Genomic DNA, 20,477 nt, shown 5'->3' with positions numbered 1-20,477 from the left:
TTATACTAATAATTAATTTTAATGGCTGATTTTAGTGTAGATAGTATATAATCATTTTAAAATAAAAAACCAAACTAAACTTAAAGGTTTTGCTAAATTAAAGAAAAAACAGCCAGTTCTTTATATCTTTTTTTTGTTGTCTAGAAATAAAAGAAAAAAACAAAGACAAGCTTAAACAGCCATTATCAGATCCCTCTATAAAGCATATTGGATAATCAACACTCGTACTAATTATAGGAAAAGAAACTGTGTAAATTAAGCACGAACCACTATAGAAGAGGATCATATTAAAGATGGTGAAGGATATCAATTTAAGGCTGAAAACAAAGCCATATTAGTCGTTCCGCTAAGTTTACACACCTAACATGGCCGTCAATAATTCAATTATCTTAACTAGTCATGAAACCCTCATCTTCCTCCTTCTATAAGTACCCAAACACCCACCCAGAAACGGTAAAAAGAAAATTAAAAAAATTTAAAAAAAAGGTCGCATTCTTGTTTCTACGTATTCCTGATCTTCTTCCCTCTGTCGTTTCGTTCCTTTACGCCACATTTATATCTTTGATATACATATAAGTGAACTCAGACATAAATATATAGAGTAATACATGGGTTTTCTTCACAAGCTTTGGGACGAAACGCTGGCAGGCCCCGCACCGGAGTCGGGCTTGGGGAAGCTGCGTAAATATAACTCCTTTGTCGGCAGCGGCGGCGCCAGGTCACCAATGTCGCCGGATGATGTGCCTATTAGCCGCAGCATCACCATTCTCCGAGACCCCTCTGCCATGAGACCCGCCACATCTGATCCAGCCTCTCCTTCAATTCCTATTACTCCTCGCACCCCAATAACCCGTAATCTCCCTCTCTCTATTAATAATTTATCAAGATATTATTTGTATATAAAAAAATTAGAAGTCAAATTAATTATTATGTATTTGTCTATAAATATATACGTTGTTTAATTTATTTTTAAAATATATTTTATATTTAATATATATTTTATAATATTAATTGTTTCGATAGTTAATTATTAACATACATATAATATAGCAGAATAATTCAATACTTAATGTTAGAATATCATTTAATTTAAGATAAGTATGCATAAATGGAGAAAGAGTTAGTTAGTATTAGTTTAAAACTAACTCAAAAATAAGAGAAAAGTGCTGATTATTTAAAATTTTTTTAATTCAATTCGTAATGATTTTTGACTATAGAAGGAATTTTTTTAAGTTAAATTCGTTAGAAGTATAATTATTAATATTATTCTTTTTATAATTTAAATTTTTTGGATTAGTGATTTCATGATATGATACTAAAATTTTTTATTTGATGCTTGATGATTGCATGGCATATAATCAACTTTCAAATAGAGTAATTGAAGTTCGTTGTTTTCCTTTAGTAAGTAAAAATAATAATAAATACATAAATAATTGCTAACAAGTGTAAAGGAAGGGATGCTTGTTAAAAATACCAAAATGGACAGATTTTATAGAAAAAGATAAAATTTTAAAATGTGTAATATTATAAAAATATCTGATATGTGCGTACAAATCTTCTACTCTGTATTCTTGGCAAATAAAATAAATAAATAATTGATAGTTCTGTATTTTATTCTCCTCAGTCCTCACTATATAGCCACCTCTCTCACTCTATACATCCCTTACTTTTTGGATGAAAAACTTGTGCCTTCATTACTCCATTGATGAAGAAAAATGTCACTGAAGAAAGTTAAATTTTAATCAAAGTCGATAAACCATAATTGGTGTGTTCTTCAGGTGATGAATGCACCGCATCGAAGATCAATATACAGTTACAAACGATACCTGTTCTTCATGTCCTTTTTCTTTTTCTGTTTACTAATTTTGGAAAAAAAAAAATGCCCCGCAGCTGATACGCCGGGTGTGGATTTTAAGAAATTCACGAGGAGGAAAACGTCGGCGAATGCAGCAGTGGACAGCTCTGCTTCTATACAAGTATGAACAATAATGAGTGGTTTTCTAATTTTATTTTGATGAAATAAACATAAAACCTTAACTTCTTTACTTTTCATGCACTTTGTTGTCTAACTTCCTCGTGCATGTGATTTGCAGGGTGATTATGAGTGCTTTGGATCATTGTTGAGAGAGAGGAAGTGAGATGATTTAATAATCTGAAACATCGTTACGCAACTATACAGAGGGATTACGTTTTTGTACATACTACAACAATTTCCATCTTTACTAGGATCTTGTTAATTATTAATTGTATGACATATATGTATATATATTATATAAGTAAATATGAGAGTCGTCTACATAAAATAACAAAGGCTCAGCTGATCATGCAGGATATTTTTGTAAATATGATTACTGTTCTTTTGTTTTTGTACTTGAAGCTTTTGGCTGTTGTATATATATAGATAGATTATGTACCTTTGTCATGTAACTCATATATATATATATATATTCTATTTTTATTGAAGGTCATTTGGAAAATCCCCGCCGATTACATGGGAAATTTTGAGCAACGAGTAAGAGCAGATATTATGTGTTTCGAGATATTTTTATATGTTCTGCTCTTTCAATTAATTTTGAAGGTGTTTGCTTTGGTACGATAATAAATTTAATATTTATCAATACGATTAAAATATGGACAAATAATAATAAATTATATAAAATTTATTTTCCATGTTAGCATTTAATATTCTTTTATAAAAATATATATCATATCATTATTTTTACTAAAACACCCTTATAATTTAATAAAAATAAAAAATATTTTTTATTTAATTTTATAGAAAGAGTTAGACATCCTTATTTTATTCGAATAGACAAAAATACCTTTTTAAATCAATCAAAATTTTAAAATTTCAACTAATTCTAATTTTATATTTTCAAATAATTTAAACAACAGAACAAAAACATATCTGAGAAACAAAAAAAATCAAAAGATTGTTCTTTCATTTGGGTTTCAGAACCCTCTCTTCAATCACGGTCTCTAAAATTTTTTCTAGTGTTCTTCATCTTCTCAAGGTTTCTAGTGCTCTTTTCTCCTCTTCTCTCTCTCTCTCTCTCTCTCTCTCTCTCTCTCTCTCTCTCTCTCCCCTGCTGGAGCTCGATCTCTCTCATCTGTCTCACTCTGGCGTCGCACTCAAGCTCTCTCCCTCTCTCCTCTCCAGTCTCGCAATCAAGATCATCGTCGCTCTTCTCGTCGACGGCGGCAGAAGCAGCAGGTCATGAGGCTTGTCGTCTTCTTGCTTTGAGTCTCGCCGTCAGCTTCCTTCGCGCAATCAGAAGATGCTTCCCGATTTGGTGAGTTCTAACAAATTTTTCTGTTCTTTTCATCCGTAATCGAGATCTTCATCGTTTTTCAATGACTCGGGCTTATAACCTAATGGGTGGGAACAACAATCGGCAAACTATGACACTATGGTAGAGATTAGACTAACAATGCAGCCACTTTAGCGCCTTAGTGGGGTTTCTTGTCAAAAATCAAAATTCCTCATTTCACACACACATATTTGGTAAAGAAACCCATCAATCAAAATCAATAATAGTCATAAAATCCTAATCACTACAAATTTCTTCAGACCCTTTTTTTCTCTTTTCTGGAGCTTTACCGATTCTCAATGGAGGTAAATCATGTAACTATTCGTTTGTTTTGTTGAACTTTGATTAAAATTTGTGTTTTCTTCTTCTTCTTTTTTATTTATGTTTTAAAGATTAATCATTTATTATACTGAGTTCATTCTAATTGCATCCTTACATAATTTCTTTACTCTGAACTGTTATTTTTTGTTCCATTTAATTTATTTTTTAGGTAATTGTTATGATTTTCATATTCTAGCATATATTTGGTACATTTATAGAAAGATTAACAGATGTTCCAGGAATAATTCTGAATGTATTTCTTACGGATAAAAATGATCAAATTTGTATTCTAGTGGCTATGCTTAGGTAAATTGGCGGTTTAGGGTCTATGCGACTTTGGGAAGGTTGAGGAAGGTAGAAAGTTGATTGTAGATAGATGGGGAAGGGTTGTGTTCCTCATATTGTGTTCTACAATATGATTATTGAATGTGTTGCTACAAATTTGTTGCTGAAAATATCACTGAACTAGGTTTTTTATTGCTGAAAATTATCACTGACATGAATTCGTTACTGATTATCATCATTAGACCTTGAATTTGTTATTGTCTTGCTCAAATAACTACTTAGCTAAATCTTTTTATTGTTGAAAAGTATCATTGAGCTGATTTTGTTAGTGATTGAATTTTGAATTTGTTGCTGTCTTACTAAATAATTTTTTGTGACAATTAAATACTATCATAATAATAACATTCTTATGCCCTAATAGCATTATTCGCAGTTCTATCTTGACAACAAAGTTACATATGTTTAATTTAGGTACCTGGCATTATACGTCTAACCTTTCATCCTAGGAAAACTCACTGATTCCTCTACCTAACTTCCAAGTTTCTGTTGTCTTTTCTCACCTTAATATACCTCATCAATCATCCATTACTGATATTCGAGGTGCAAATGGTTTCACCTCAGCCAATAAGTGTTACAGGTAACTCCTTTGTTTATGCCTTAGTAATTTTTGCAACCATTATAGGCCTTATTAGCATTAGTTTGGATCTCAACAACAAAAGATTCAATTCTGACGTTGGCGTACATGGCCAAGCAAATTTCCCATCATTTGCGACTCATCGTGGGGTTCATCCACCACCACCACCTATGCATTTGTTTCAAGGTGTTCTTTCCAAGGGCACTATGCTCCTTTACAACCAAGTCATCGAAGTAAGTTGCAAGAAATTTCAGAATGTCAATATTCTTAACTATTTGGTTCCGTTTAGTAACTGTATCAATGTTTTTGAAGAATGAAGCAAATAATTAAACAAATGCTTCTCTCATAAGATAAAATTTGTATATTTTCTATCTAGCCAAAGGTTTAGAACAATGAAGAACAATTTTTCTTGATTATAGTTTGCATATCCAACTTTATAAGATAGAACTGAGGACTTAAACCATCGTTCAGGATTAAATGCATCAGCTAGCATTAAATAACATAGATGTCGATGGCTGGTCTTTGAATGTTGATGCTTTGTTTATGCAACAAATCATGACTGCACAGCAGGCTGCCAAAAAAGCCGCCACCATGAAGTCTACAACAGAGTTAATGGCAGCCGGAGCTATTGAAATAGGTAAGAAACTGAAAGCTGATGGACCTAAAATTGAAGAGAAAGAAACAAAATAGAAATTCAGGTATGCTTACTTTGTCAATTTTTCCTAGTGCAATTATTCTACTGGTGCTTCTTGACTATTCATTTTCAATGCTTTTATTATTGCAACTAATTCATTTTAGGGTGCCCTACATAAGTATCATGAACCCATTAGAGTAATGCTTGAAATAGATTTATAAGTTTGATAAAGGTGCCTGAAGTTTCTGTCATTTTGATGTTTTAAGGGGAAAAATCATATTCTTATCCCCATTTTAAAAGTTTCCATTCGGTTGTATATGTTTTATTATATTTAATAGTGTTGGGTTTAGTGTGAGTGCAATGCATCCATAGCTTTTTTATATATATTGATGAGTTTGGAAAACTCCAATTTAATACGATGATGATCAAACATTATTAATTACAAAATTATTAATTTGAATTTTGAAGTACATATATTGTTTAATAATTTTGTTATTATGCATAGTTTGTGGCTGGGCTAAAAAAAACTGATATAGCCCAATGTGATAATAATAATCAGCCTTGGTGCGAAAATGAGACATTATATGGTTGAATTATTATGTTTGTTTGGCCAGAATTTATTGAGCAAGCCCAAAATAATCATTGTTGCAAGACCAACAAAGCTAGGTCCGAAATTAAAAGAAGGAAAAAAGCAAGGTTGCATGCTTTCTACGAATGCCACTCCCCTCTTTGATGGATTTCAAATTATCTTAACTAGCTTTGATTGCCTTGGTAACATGAAAGAGAAAGTGCAAGTGAAATTATAGCATTAATTGATTACATGTTACTAGGCATGGGGAGTGGGGAATTAACTCATTTTGATTTCTTTCTTCAATTACATTGAAAGCTTTTCAATTCTCTCTCTTTTCTCTTTCTAGTTTCTGTCACTTCCATGTCAGGAAGAAGGACGACGAAGCAAGCCATCAAAGATAGAAATAGAGAAGCTATGTGCAAGTAAGAGGCCATTGGGATGATGGCCTTAGCAAAAAGAAGATCTACAGTGAGGTGTGGCTGAGATCTTTGCCACTTATGGTAAGATGTGGTGAAGAAGTCTCAAGATCACCATGCCTAAAAATGGTAGAAGATCCAACTCGGTCAGAGAAGAAGATCCCTGGGGTATGGCTCGTCTCTACTCTTTGATCATCCATCACAGGAAGTGGCTACTGTAGCTACGTGAGGAAGAAGCAAAAGATAGAGCAGATGGAGCTGTCAAGGATCAAAGGTTCATCAAGGGTCAGAAATCCTTCTTGGGGACCAAGTCAAGATGGAAGGCTCAGATTGATGAAGCTTGAAGTGATGGGATGAGGAAGAGGTAATTGCATGTTGGATTTTGCATTCGGTTCCCTTTCTCTTCTCTCTGTCCGAACCGGTTTGTTATTAAAGAAGAAGAAGTTGGCTCGGTTGGACCGGTTTCAACCTTGGAGGCCTCCCCTTCTATAATAAGGGTGAACAACCAAGGTTTGAAGTAAGGAGAAAAAGAGTGAAAGCACAGAGTTCTCATAGCTACCCAAGCTAACAGAAGTTCTTCTCCTTCAATGTGTTTCATGTTGTAATTTTCTGTTTAGTTTTGTCTGTCTTGAGTCTCATGGTAAAAAGGCAAAAAGTGTGATATTTTGTAAGAAAAAGCCATAGACCGAAAAAAGACAGAGTGTACAAAATTAAAAAAAAAGCCATAGATGTCCTAGAGGTCCTTTGTACATCTGTGTTGTGTTTCATGATTCTGTGGGAATCCCCTTGCAAGTTAGGTTAGCACTTAGCAGTTGAAAGCTTGGTAGGTGACCAAGTCAAGTTCAGGATTGGGGATAGATTCTGGACTTGTCTCAGATAGGAAGGGTAGTTCCTAGGAAGAATTGGTGTCTGTAATCTGCAAGATTATAGTAAAATTCTATCATTGTTGTGATGGAGACTGGATGTAGGCTGCATTGCACTTAGTGGCTAAATCAGAATACTTCTTGGTGTTATTCTCTCTCTCCTCTCCTCCATTTTTGTTTCTATTGGATAGGACACAAAACTAAAAAATATCTCTTACCTGGTTACGAGACAAAAAGAAAATGTCTCTTGGCTAGGTACGAGATAAAAAGCAAAACTATCTCCTCAAAGCATTCTAAAAGGCAGCAAGTGTTACTAAGCAAAAATGGGCTAAGATTCAACCCCCTTTTCTTAGCCATTGATTACCATCATATATATATGACTGAATGGTTGTGGAATAAGAAAAGTTTAGATTATGCTGACAAAATCTTGTTTGTATATCATTTTTTTTGTCCTTTATTTTCATATGTTAACAAAGGTCTTTAATTCATTAATTCAAATTTCCATTTTCAGGTCTCCTTCCCCTCCTCGTGCAAGATCTCGATCAAAGCCAAAATCTCTTGTTAGTTATCGAAGAAGGAGGAAGTCTGGTTCCTACTCTCCTGCTCGCTATAATAGGGGTCGTCGATCCAGATCACTAGTCAGGTCCCATTATTATTCAAGCTATGAAAGGGATGATGGTCCTATAAAGACATCAGAGAACACAGTGATAAAAGCAGAAGACGAGATTCAAATAGATACCTTGATTGACATTCATCTGCTTTAAGAAGGAATAGGAGTAGGAGCGTGAGCCCTCATTCAAGGAAATCATATCGAACTGAATCACATGCTGATTCTGGATCCCGAAGTCATCGCAGAGGTAGTAAGTCATCTCCCAAGATTGATGAAATCAAACAAAAGAGCAAAAGACGCTCAAGGTCAGTTTCTTCAGATGATAATAGGCTTCAATCCAGCAAAAATGAAGAAGTCTTGCATGAAAAATCTAAAAATAGAGAGAGAAGATGGTCTAGGTTAGTATCAACCTTATAGGATAGTAAAGATCTGTTGAAGGGAAGCATCTCACTAAAAATAAATTGGGTGATAGTAAAGATTAAAAATCAAAGCATCGCAATAGAAGACGTTCCAGGTCAATATCATTAGAGGTTGAGCATAACAATGGAGGCAGCTCATCACATAAAGAATTGGATGAAAGCAATTTTGAATAGAGAAAACTCAGGTCTAAGTCTACTGAAAGAAAGCATCACACTGGTGATAAATATGGAAGCAGATATGAAAGATCAAAGAAGGACTTGCTCCCTCAGAGACAATGATTGCACATCTGATAGAAATGGAGGTTCGCCAACATATTTAACTATGATGGATAAATGCATACTATCTCCACCTTCTATTGCAATTTAAAATAGTAGATGCTCAAATTCATTTATGAAATCCATTTTAGATATGATTTCACTATGTCATAAATCACAACCTTTGTGTTATTCATGCCATTACTTAAATATACCCGACTAAAAGTGATTTATGTCTTAATTGATATTGAAGGCAAATGTTGGAATGAAAATTATAGTAGTTTCACTATTAATGTTACTTCTAAATTTTAACTTTGGTTATTTCACTCTGGTTTTTGTTGAAAAAAGTTCCTGTTTTTCATAATTCTTGATATTTTCCCGCTAAACAGAATGAGTTAATTATTTATTAATTCCTAATAAAGTAGTTTGGGTGTAAAGTGAAGCCTTCATTTATTCATATATGTCTCATTTCAGATTTTAAATTGATGGGATTCATAAAGTTCATCTCTATTGGAATGAGTTTTACCCTTTGCTAGTAACTTTCAATACTATTTCAAATATGAGGACTTGCCTAGCTTACAACACAGAAGTGGTTCAAGGAATAGAAATTCTAGAGTGAAAATTAAGCTTCATATAAATTCAAATATAATTGAACTAAAGACAGAAACATCAATTTTCAAAAAAAGTCCATAGAAAATATAGTGCATAATAATTTTTTTAAGTAAAAGAGATTAAACTAACAACTCTTAATATAAACCAAACTTAACTACATGACAATTACAAATTTTTAATTTTTGTTTGAATCTTTTTGTTTATACTTATTGTAATTCCTGGTAGCAGAGTCAATGACACTATGCAGTATCAAGTTGTGGGGCCTTAGAATCAAATCCAACGCAAGTCGTATCCTTGTACCATCATTAACCTAAAAAGTATAAATATTTTAGGTTACCAACAAAACCATACACATTAGTAAATGAGGTACTATTTTTTTTAGCAAAAGAAAATTACATTTATTGTATAGTTATACGTCTTCCTGTAGTTTATCATCCAGACTGCCACTCATATTCCACAATCATTACTGTGTTAAATAAGACGCAATTAGCTTATGCAGATAAATATTTCAAAGACGAAAACACAAATATAGATATTCCTTACAAGCCAGGAGCTTGTTCTCCTATTTGTAGCGTATCTACAAATGTAAAATCATGTATCATTGGCCTAAATGGAGTGTTGTATTTATAAAACGAGTCATACTTGAGCATATCTTTTAGATATTTTGCCTATTCATATAGGAAAAAAATTAAACAAAGGACGATATTTGAAACTTTTAAAAAAATGTCATAAAAGTGAAAATGGGAAAAAATTAATTTACCAGTTTTACAATACTCGATCTCTTTTCCTCTTTATTTGAAACAATCGGTAGGGAATCTTGCAGAATTATTTGATGATTTTACAAATAAAAACCAACTAGATACCAAACCTTGTTGTTTTTGTTGACAAGTAAAAAAATCTAGTACCAACTTTCACGTATTAGGATATTACTAGATACAAATAATTTTAAAATAAAAAGTATAGATCGATTCATAAAGATAAAAGTCATTAGACAATGAAAAAAATAAAAAATACAACAAATCATATACTTTTTTAGTTCTTCGTCAACTTTTTCTATGAATTCTTTTTGATAATATTTCAACAAAATTTTAATTTTGGTATCACATTTCAGTATGAATTGCTGAATTTAATAGTGTTATGGGTGAAGTCAGGGACATCAATTATACAATAATGTAAAATAAATAAAAACTGTAACAAATATTGAAAAAGACATGACGTACCGAAAACATAGCTGGCAAATACCAGTGTGTTTGACATCATATTCCTTTCTCCTGCACGGTTAGCATAGTAGCCACCAAATCTAACACCTATGTGGTCATTAATAAATTTATTAAGAATTGAAAGTATGCTAGAGATAGTAACTTAATTATGCACTTACATCCCCATGCACCCATTCTTTGGGAATTAATGACTTGAAATTGTCACGAGTTTCGCTAAATTTGTTTGTTGTCGCCAATACTTCATCACTACAAATATGAAACACATTAATATTGTACTATTTTCTAAAGCTTTAATAGATAAATAATGAGATATGTAACCTTCTTTTATTTGGTGCAAACACATAGGTTGCCATTTTAATATCTAAGTCATTCAAATCCATGTATGCAGGAGGCTTAAATAAAATTGGGATCCACTGCAAAATAAAAAATAGGTGAAATTACTAAGTTATGTAACCTTAGATGATTGATGCGAATTCTTGTGATATGAGGACTTACAGATGGCCATTCAATTCTCCATTTATTGTGCTAAGCGTTTTTGTTGTTTAGGGTTGGCATGCTAATAAAATATCCACTAAGTGTACTCTTTTTTAAGAGAGCTTTTTGCTCCTCAGTTAGAGATTTGTGTGAGGTCCTCAGTGTAGTTTTTTTTTTTTTTGAAAATTTGTCTTTAATGGAGACAATATTCACACCAACCATATTTTCAGACAAATGTGGATTCCAGACAATTTTTCTCTTGGCCATAGATATCTTCTTATCACGTACACTTGTATGCTTTGATGTTTTCTTATTTGTACCGGAGTTAGACTGATGATGTTGTGGAGACTTTAGCAGTTTAAGAATTTTATTTGTATCTATTGGATTAGTAAATTGAAAAGGATATAAGAGAATAGGAGGCTAGAAATTTGTGACAGTTGGACCTACGATAAATGATGGTGGGAATAGGTTGTATACCGATGGATGCATGGTTGTCGGAGATTGGTTAGAATATACTTTAGCAGTATAAAAATCGTGGTACATAGAATAGAAATATTAGGGTATGTAAGGTATATGGTTGAAGTATGGATAATGTAAAAGTTGGTTATCAATAACATTAATGCTAACATCTCTTGTGTCTCTTTTTTTCTCGCTACGTTGAGGTGGTCCGGATGATTTTTGCTTACCCATGTCAAGCACCCAAGCATATATGTAACACAATTAGAATTATAATATGAATATAATTTGCTAATGACATGTTAAAATATGTCTTTATTGGTGGATAGGTAAGTAAATTTAATAAACATATTATTTTTTAATGGCGTTGTTGATTTGTTTAGCTATTTTTATTTATGTTAATTTATCTTTGACAACGATGAAGATTATATAATATTTTCAGGGGGGTTACAGCTTGCAGAGATGTATTCAGGAGTTTGATATCAAGTAACCCAATCGATTCACTTGTGTTACTTTTAGTAGTAGATATGATGACCACAGAGTTGAAAAAAGAAAGCAGTTATTGGTTTGTATCTCCATCTTTTGCGGTAAGTATATAGAAGTGTATGTTAGAATAATACTGATTTTTTTATTTGTATTGTGCAAATAAACAATCTTCAAAATTAACGTAGGCGGCAGCGCAGACCAGGATGGATTCCAGCTACTTGGAGTATAATGTCAGATATTTATTTGGAGAAAGTTGACTGCTTAAAAAGAGTAAGGATTGTTGCATACATCATATAACATAACATAATGCATTTATTTTTAATATACATAAAACTATACTAACTAACATGACTTTCTCTTGATTAGATGTTTATCCCTGTATCTGAAACTACTGACGAAGGTCATGAAAACTGGTACTTCGTAGTGATCGATCGTGTTAAAAGATAAATTATTTTGCTAGACCCATTTCCCATTGAGAAACAGTTTTAGCGAAAGAGCACCACCTTGAAATTAGTAAATATATTTTTTATTTATTTGTTAATTATCTAGATATATGACTGAAAAAGTACACTCTGACATACACATAACAAGCCATTTTGTTAAACGAAGTATTGGAAAATTGTTCATTGTACAACTTTGAGAGCACTCCAAATCTAATTTATTCGCAATTTGAATTCGAAGAACCAGAAGGCCTTCCCACCCTCGAAGCTGGATCGTAAGATAATATAATTAGTAGTTATTGATATGAAATTTATGCAATTATATAATACTCTAATATGTTTAGCTCGATATGTAGGAATGATGCGGGTGTGTGGGTTGCGAATTGGATGATAGCTTGTTTTGAATATGATAATTTTAACATCAAGGTAATATTATACAATAATATTATTCCTCATTATTTCTTTGATATTTAGGTAGCTAAGCCTAATGTTTAAATGTTAATATTTTAGTAGGTTGATGACGGAAACCGAATGAAGATTGCAGTCTCACTGGTGTCGAAGAATCACAATATGATCGAGTATAGGGTCAAAAGAAATACCTTTAAAAATTGTAGAAAGTTGAATGATAATCAACATCATGATGATGATAAATTCCCACAAGATTAGATTTATGACATTCCCTTCTTTTGTTATTTTTGTTCTTATTATTTTCTTGTGGGCATGTAAACCTTCTAATGACATATGCATTATATTTTATTCATGTTTGTGCTCTTTATTATTTGTTGGATTATTTAATGTTTCGATTTAACTTGAGATATAATTATTATTATTCTTGAATGTGAGTTTTCTTGGTCATCATTATTACTTCTGGGTTTTATGTGGTGAGAAAATCATTTATATTTTAATTCTAAACTTTGTTTTGACTGACTTGTATGTTATATGTAAAATAGTTTTCACATTAACCCAGATGACTTGAATATTTTAAGTGTATCTTTGTTATGACTTCATATGATTGTTCTTTATTTTGTTTTCTCTTTTTTCCTATATTTTTACTTCATATTTATATTTAACTAATGATGGATTACTTACTAGAAAATCCAAATTCACTAGTGACCTGGGAGGTGCAGTTTGGTGATTTTACTAATGGGGCTTATGTGATATTTGACAATTTTCTTGTCTTCTAGTGAGGCTAAGTGGCTCTGTCAGACTGGGGTAGGCGTGTTACTTCCTCATAGTTATGGTGGCCAAGGCCTTGAGCATTCAAGTGCCAGATTAAAATGCTTCTTTCAGGTTTTTTCGTCAATCTATAATCTAATTTCTTTGAACTACCACATTCGGTTGTTAGAACTTTTTGTTTTAAAATCCATTTAGTGCCAAAAAGCAATTAACCTAAATAATGCTATGCTACTAATTACTTTTGTGGCTTTGCTTTCTATTTCTTGTTTCATTTGCTTTGTTAGTTCTCAATTTTATCTATTTTTAATGGCAAATCACTGATGACAATCCTTATGTTATTTCTGATATAGATTCAACTCTTCAGAAACAGATTCAGGAGTGCAATTTGCATATTGTGAATGTCACAACTCCTGCTAACTTCTTCCATGTTTTGCGAAGACAGGATGGTAAAATTATTTAAATAGAGTTAGCTTTGTCACTTGAAGTTATGTTCCTTACTTTTGTCATACTCTGCTGCTTTCCTCTTTTCAGGATGTTGCAATATGCTAAGGTTTGGTGAATTACATGTAGAGTTGAGCTTAGCTTGGGTTAGCTGAATTTCTATTTTGTTTATTATCAATTTAACGATGCAATTGTTCTATGCTGGAAGCTTTTTCGTGCAAAATCGCATTTGAGCAGTGGTTATTATTATTAGTGTTGAATCCTAATTTTGTTGTTTATTCAATTGTGATGAATTGAATTTGTGGTATTTTGAGAAGGTGTCCTGCAGAACTGAACTTTTGTGTGGAATCAATGCTGCCTTACTCATTATAATTTATCTAAAGCATATTTTATATTTTATATATATAACTTATTCCTATGTCTATAAGAATTTAAAATTCATGTTGTGCTGTGTGATTGTGTCTTATATCTGTGTCAGTATCCATATATCATAGTTCATAATCGACAAAATTTAGAACTTAAATATGAAATTTTAAATTAATATTAACTATACTTAACTTTTCCTGTCTTTTGGGTTAACTTGTTAGGTTTTTCGTAATATAAATAAGGTACCCCGACAAATCTTTTATTTCTTGTTAATATATAAATTATAAACATAATTAACTACACATAAAAAACTTCAAAACCTTTCCCATCAATTATTCAATTTTTTTTTTCTGAGTTAAGACCTAAACATACTATTAGAATTATACCCATAGGGAAGTCACCAAAAAAAAAAAAATTATAATCATAGGATACAACTAATACTCTTTTCAAAACCCATTTTCAAACTAATTTGATGGAATAACATTTTAGGTTAAACTTTTGTCTCTATAGTGTCATTATAGTTATAGTTAAGTCTCTATAATTTAAAAGATTTTAACTGAATCTTTACACTATTTTAAATTTTATAATTAAATTCTTGCCGTGTTAAAAATATTAGAGTTGACATAATATTTCTTTTCAAATTAAAAATATCCATATTTAAGAATTAAATTTATAAATCTAAATGTTTTTCGTTTTTAAAGTATTCTATTAATTCGAATATTTTTTACATGAAAATAATTTAATTTCAAAATTCAAAATGATATAAGAACTCAATTAAAAACTTTTGAACTATAAAAATTTAATTATAAATTTGATGAAATTATAGGAATTAAAAGAATAATTCAATCAATATTTTATCATCACTAGTTATTTTTGGCATCATTGACATGGGTGGGTTAAGAATTTAGAGTTTTGGGGTTTGGATTTGAAAATGGAGGCTAGGATTTTGGTGGATTAATGTTAGAATTTTGGGGCTAGAATGATGGAATTGCAAAGTAGTTTAGAGTCAAATTAAAAAAAAAATTAACTAACTATTATTTATTAAAATATTAATTGTAGAATGAAATTTATTTTAAATATTAAAAAAATTAAATCAAATTAAATATTTCAAAAGAATTATAGACAAAAAATGAATAACCTATCAAAATTGTCCTTAATATTTGAAATGTTGACAAAAATACTCTTTACTTTTATTAACGATAAAAATATCTTCAAAATATTTTTAAAAGGCAACAAAAATATTCAACAATAAATATATATTTTTAACAAGTACTTTAGAGATTAGATTTTGATGTAATTATTTATAAGTATAATCAGAAAAATAAAATATTTTTATTCTTAAAATTTAAAAATTTTACTGGAATAGATTTCTTTTGCATTTTTCTTTGTGGCAAGAATATTTTTAAAAAATAAATAAAATTTTATAGATCTAATTTTAATCCAAATTTGTTATATATACCCTTTAAATAACTATCTAAATATTTCTACAAAATTTTGTACAAACACATAAGCGATTTATCAAAAATAAAAATTATTTATCATTTGTAAAAGATATTTTTTTTGTTATTTTAGTCACATTTTAAAATAGTTTAGACATTTTTATCATTATCAAAAGTGAAAAATATTTTTGTCAATATATTCAATAAAAAACTACGGACGATTTTGATAATTTCTCTAAAAATATACTTTGTTTTAAATGAGAATATCAAAAATCAGTTATGCTACATATACAAGTCTTTTTATCTTATAAGTCTTACAAGTTGGGTCAAATTCAACAGAAGCTACGCTCATCCACAAAAACGTGTTAACACGTGCATCATGTTTCCAAAGTACTCCTTCACCATTATGAACGACACTTTTTCTTGTTCCTCGATGAAAACTACAACTGTCATTATTTCTTTGTGTTTCTGCTCTTCTTTATGTTTCTCCTCCTTTTTCTTCGCATATTTCATCTTCATCGTCGTGTTTCTCCTCCTCCATCTTTTGATTTTGAACATTATGTATTTTTTTCTTTATTTGATTTTTTCCTCTCAAACAAAATTATGAGAATATGAAATAAGAAGATAAAGAAGAAGAAGCAGCAAAGATGAGGAAAAAGAAGATGAAAAGTTTTGAATTATGCAGAACTTATCAAAATAAAAATACATCCAAATATCTTCGTTTTATACCCAAATATCTTCGTGTTACACCAAATATCTTCGTTTTACACCCAAATTTACTGCAAATACAGAAATAAATTATGCTACATGTACACTAAAATCAACCACCAGTATAAAATACATATTGGAATACAAATAATATACATTAAAAATAAATTAAAGCACACATGTATTTATACACAAATACATTTGTAGCTGATTTTAGTGGCTGATTTTAGTGTACAAATAACATTTTTGTACAGAAAAATGTTTCATCTAATGCTGTATTTTTTTCTTCTTCTTTTTCTTATTTCTTTCTTTCTTTAGTTCAATGAATGTAAGTTCATCCTCTTCCAAATAATTTTACAGCAGTATGTGTTTCTTCTTCTTCTTTGTTTAATTTTTTTTGTTTTTATTCTTGTTAAGAGGGTAAAACAAGAAGAAACTTGAGAAGGTAAAACAAAAGGAAAAAGATGAATAAGAAAAAAAGAAGAAGAAGAAGAAGATGATGATGATGATGAAAAAAAAAAGAAGCAGCAGAAGATGAGGAGGAGGAAGAGGAAGAGTTCTGAACTATGCAGAACTTATCAGAATAAAAATACACCCAAATATCTTCGTTTTACACCTAAATATCTTCGTATTATACCAAAATATCTTCATTTTACATCCAAATTTGCTGCAAATACAGAAATGAGTTATGCTATGTGTACACACTAAAATCAGTCACTAAAGTCAGCCACCAATATAAAATACATATTGGAATACAAATATATATTGAAAATAAATTAAAACATATATGTATCTATACACAAATACATTGGTGACTGATTTTAGTGACTGATTTTAGTGTACAAATAGCACTTTTGTACAGAAAAATATTTTCTCTGATGCTGCATTTTTTTCTTCTTCTTCTTTTCCTTATTTCTTTCTTTCTTTTAGTTAAATGAATATAAATTCATCATCTTTCAAGTAATTTTGCAGCATTATGTATTTTTTTCTTCTTTGTTTGATTTTTTTTATTTTTATTCTTGTTAAAACAGTAAAACAAAAAGAAACTTGATAAGGTAAAACAAAAAGGAAAATATGAATAAGAAAAAAAAAAGAAATACAAATATACATGGAAATAAATAAAAACACACATATACTTATACACAAATAAATTGGTAGCTGATTTTAGTGTACAAATAATATTTTTGTATAGAAAAATATTTTCTCTAATGCTGCATTTTTTTCTTCTTCTTCTTTTTCTTATTTCTTTCTTTCTTTTAATTAAATGAATATGAGTTCATCATTTTTCAAGTAATTTTTTAGCATTATGTGCCATTTTCTTCTTTTTTGATTTTTTCTGCTTTTATTCTTGTTAAGACAGTAAAACAAGAAGAAACTTGAGAAGATAAAATAAAAAGAAAAACATGAATAAGAAAAAAAAAGAAGAAGATGGTGATGATGATGAAAAAAAAAGCAGCAGCAGAAAATGAGGAGGAGGAAAAGGAAGAGTTTTAAATTATGCAAAACTTATCAGAATAAAAATACATCCAAATATCTTCGTTTTTAACCCAAATATATTCATATTACATCTTAATTTGCTACAAATACAGAAAAATATTTTCTCTAATGCTACATTTTTTTTTTCTGAATTGAACCACACCTTATCTACTTGATTAGATGCAAAAACAATAATAAATTTTGTTTTTGTTCAATTAACAATCTGAACTTGAATTATTCATTATATTCAACAACGAGATAACTGATGATAAAGGAGAAAGAGAAAAAGAAAGGAAGAGAAGAAAATCCAATGAAAAAAGGAGGAGGAAGAAGTGGTGTTGATGACGATGATAACGAAAAAGAAAAATAATGAAAAAGAAAAAAAAGAACGTGCAGTGATTGAAAAATCTGTCAAGAAAGAGCATGAAACATATGTGCTATAAGAGAGACATTTTAGGAATAAATGAATTTTAGAATTTATAAGACTTGTATAGCAAAAAAACTTATATATGTGGAGATTAATTCATAAAATGTTTATCTTTTAAAATTAGCAAAAGAAGTATACATGTAAAGTTATACTAAAAACAGTACAAATATAATTTGTCTTGCGCTTAATTAACAGTTATTCTCTTTTGACTCACCAGATTTGAATGTAATTGCTGGAATTTTATCAAAGTACTCTTTTTCTTAGGTAACTTGAAATACTAAAACGACAAGAAAGTTAAGTAGGTTGAGGGTAAATTGGGGATATCACCGGTGACCGCGGAGGCAGGTTGGAATGATAACTCAGAACTTGAGATACAAGAGTAACAAGGTCCTGGTGTTTATCATCAAACTCGTGAACTAACCCGCACCAATAGTAACGGAAAAGGTCCACCAACTGAGCCGGCACACAGAAACACCAACTAGCCGGTGACGGAATTTCCTCTTTTCTCCAATCACATCCTTCCACGTCAATTCCATCTTCCTCTTCTGTCCCTCCACGTGTCCTGGACTGCCAAACCCTCATCCACGGTCACCGTCAAAATCCACCCCTTCCGTGAAACTACCCAAAAAACTTCAAAATATAATTTTCCCCAATTTCTTTTAAAAAAAATCTATTGAAAAAGGGTAAAAAAAACGAACAAAGCACGAAAAGGCATCGATAAATTCTCTCCGGCCAAAATCAAGAAAAATAAAAAAAGAAAAATGAAAACCCTAGCTTCATCTTCTTTCTCTCTCTAACCTCCTCTCTCTTTCCATCTCTACCAATCGTTACTGTGAAACCCCACGGTAGATCGGCGCCGACGAGTCAATGGACGACGACGATGAGATCCAGTCACACCCGTCTCCGGCGAGCGGATCCCCGGCGTCGTCGCCGAGGGAGAACGGCCGGATAACGGTGACGGTGGCGGCGCCGGCACCGCAGCAGCAACCGCCTCCGGCTCCTAATAGCGTGGCATTAGCGCTTCCGATTCAGCAGCAACCAGCGCCTCCCCCGAGGGGAAACGGCGGCGGTAGCGGGGGAGGAGGAGGAGGAGGGAGGGAAGATTGCTGGAGCGAGGGCGCTACGGCGGTGCTGATTGACGCGTGGGGAGAGAGGTACCTTGAACTGAGCAGGGGGAACCTGAAACAGAAACACTGGAAGGAGGTAGCGGAGATCGTGAGCGGAAGAGAGGACTATGGCAAGACACCAAAGACCGACATACAGTGCAAGAACCGGATCGACACCGTCAAGAAGAAGTACAAGCTCGAAAAGGCAAAGATCGCCAGTGCCGGCGTACCTAGCAAGTGGCCTTTCTATGATCGCCTTGACCAGTTGATCGGTCCCACTGCCAAGATCCCCGGCGCCGGTAACACCCCCTCCCCGGCCACACAGAAGGTTCCGCTTGGAATTCCGGTAGGGATCCGCAGCAGCGGTAATAACAATAATCAGTTCCAAACTCTAAAGAATCAAAATCAGAACCAAAACAAGCAGGTGAAGAACCAGAAGCTCTCGTTCCGGAGGCGTCATCCTACTCATCCAGAGTCTGATTCCTCGGATAGAGACCCGCCGTCTCCGGTGTCCAGTGACAGTTTCCCGCCGGAGAATTATGAGCGGAAGAGGCCGAGGATGCAGCAGCAGAGAGAGATGGAGATGAACCCAAACGGGCCTAAAGGAAGGGAACCGGGACTAGTGACGAAGGCGAAGGGGAAGAGCTGGGGGTGTGCAGTGAGGGAATTGACTCAGGCAATTCTCAAGTTTGGGGAGGCTTACGAGCAAGCGGAGAGTTCGAAGCTTCAGCAGGTGGTGGAGATGGAGAAGCAGAGGATGAAATTCGCCAAGGATCTTGAGCTGCAGCGGATGCAGTTCTTCATGAAGACACAGTTGGAGATCTCGCAACTTAAGCTTGGTAAAAAAGGTACCAACAACAATGCAGGGAATCACCATAGCAGCAACACCAACAACCACCATAACAATAATAGTGACAGTGAGTGAGACATGACTAGGTTAATTAGGTTCTCATTGCTAGCCCCTTTTCTGTGAGTGACTGTTGTGAACAATAATGTTTTTTTTTTTTTTCTTAGTCTCTTTTTAAGTGTAATATGTTTAGTTATTATCCCTTAGTTGTTCAGTCTAGTTAACTTAGTGGGGTTGCTGCTGAAGAACGACATGGGAAGCAGGTGGAGGTGGTGATGAGGGGGAGGGAGGGGGAGGGAGAGGATGTCCAAAATAACCTACTGTCGGTGCAGTAAAATGTATTACTTGTCGTGTGTATTATTATTACCATTCTAAATTATCAATATCAGGGATCATATCATCCTCTATGATGGCTACTGTGAATGATAGATTGTATTGTACATACAAGATATACTAGCTGATATGGGAGATCAGTTCTTTTTGA

The 20,477-nt window shown here is 32.3% G+C and overlaps 2 protein-coding genes across 2 annotated transcripts; both read left to right on the top strand.

Annotated features, from left to right (window-relative positions):
- Positions 1-608: 608 nt before the first annotated feature.
- On the top strand, positions 609-2,138 carry LOC107464825 (dormancy-associated protein homolog 4-like). Its single transcript, XM_016083789.3, has 3 exons — positions 609-852; positions 1,891-1,976; positions 2,094-2,138. Exons 1-3 carry the CDS (start codon positions 609-611, stop codon positions 2,136-2,138), a joined length of 375 nt encoding a protein of 124 aa, XP_015939275.1.
- Positions 2,139-18,442: 16,304 nt separating this feature from the next.
- Positions 18,443-20,477, top strand: LOC107464875 (trihelix transcription factor ENAP2). The gene has a single exon (XM_016083829.3). It carries the CDS (start codon positions 18,908-18,910, stop codon positions 20,069-20,071), a length of 1,164 nt encoding a protein of 387 aa, XP_015939315.1. The 5' UTR covers positions 18,443-18,907; the 3' UTR covers positions 20,072-20,477.

Source organism: Arachis duranensis, chromosome 9 (genome assembly GCF_000817695.3).
Source record: "Arachis duranensis cultivar V14167 chromosome 9, aradu.V14167.gnm2.J7QH, whole genome shotgun sequence".
Taxonomy (NCBI): Eukaryota; Viridiplantae; Streptophyta; class Magnoliopsida; order Fabales; family Fabaceae; genus Arachis; species Arachis duranensis.
The sequence above is the reverse complement of the archived record's forward strand: the minus strand, read 5'-3'. Positions and strand labels throughout refer to the sequence as shown.

What these genes read in the sequence shown, in the direction of transcription:
- LOC107464875 (XM_016083829.3), top strand. Translation starts at nt 18,908, where the DNA reads ATGGACGACGACGATGAGATCCAGTCACACCCGTCTCCGGCGAGCGGA.
- LOC107464825 (XM_016083789.3), top strand. Translation starts at nt 609, where the DNA reads ATGGGTTTTCTTCACAAGCTTTGGGACGAAACGCTGGCAGGCCCCGCA. An exon ending in TCCTCGCACCCCAATAACCC is followed by an intron (nt 853 to 1,890) that starts GTAATCTCCCTC and finishes AATGCCCCGCAG; the next exon opens with CTGATACGCCGGGTGTGGAT. An exon ending in ACAGCTCTGCTTCTATACAA is followed by an intron (nt 1,977 to 2,093) that starts GTATGAACAATA and finishes TGTGATTTGCAG; the next exon opens with GGTGATTATGAGTGCTTTGG.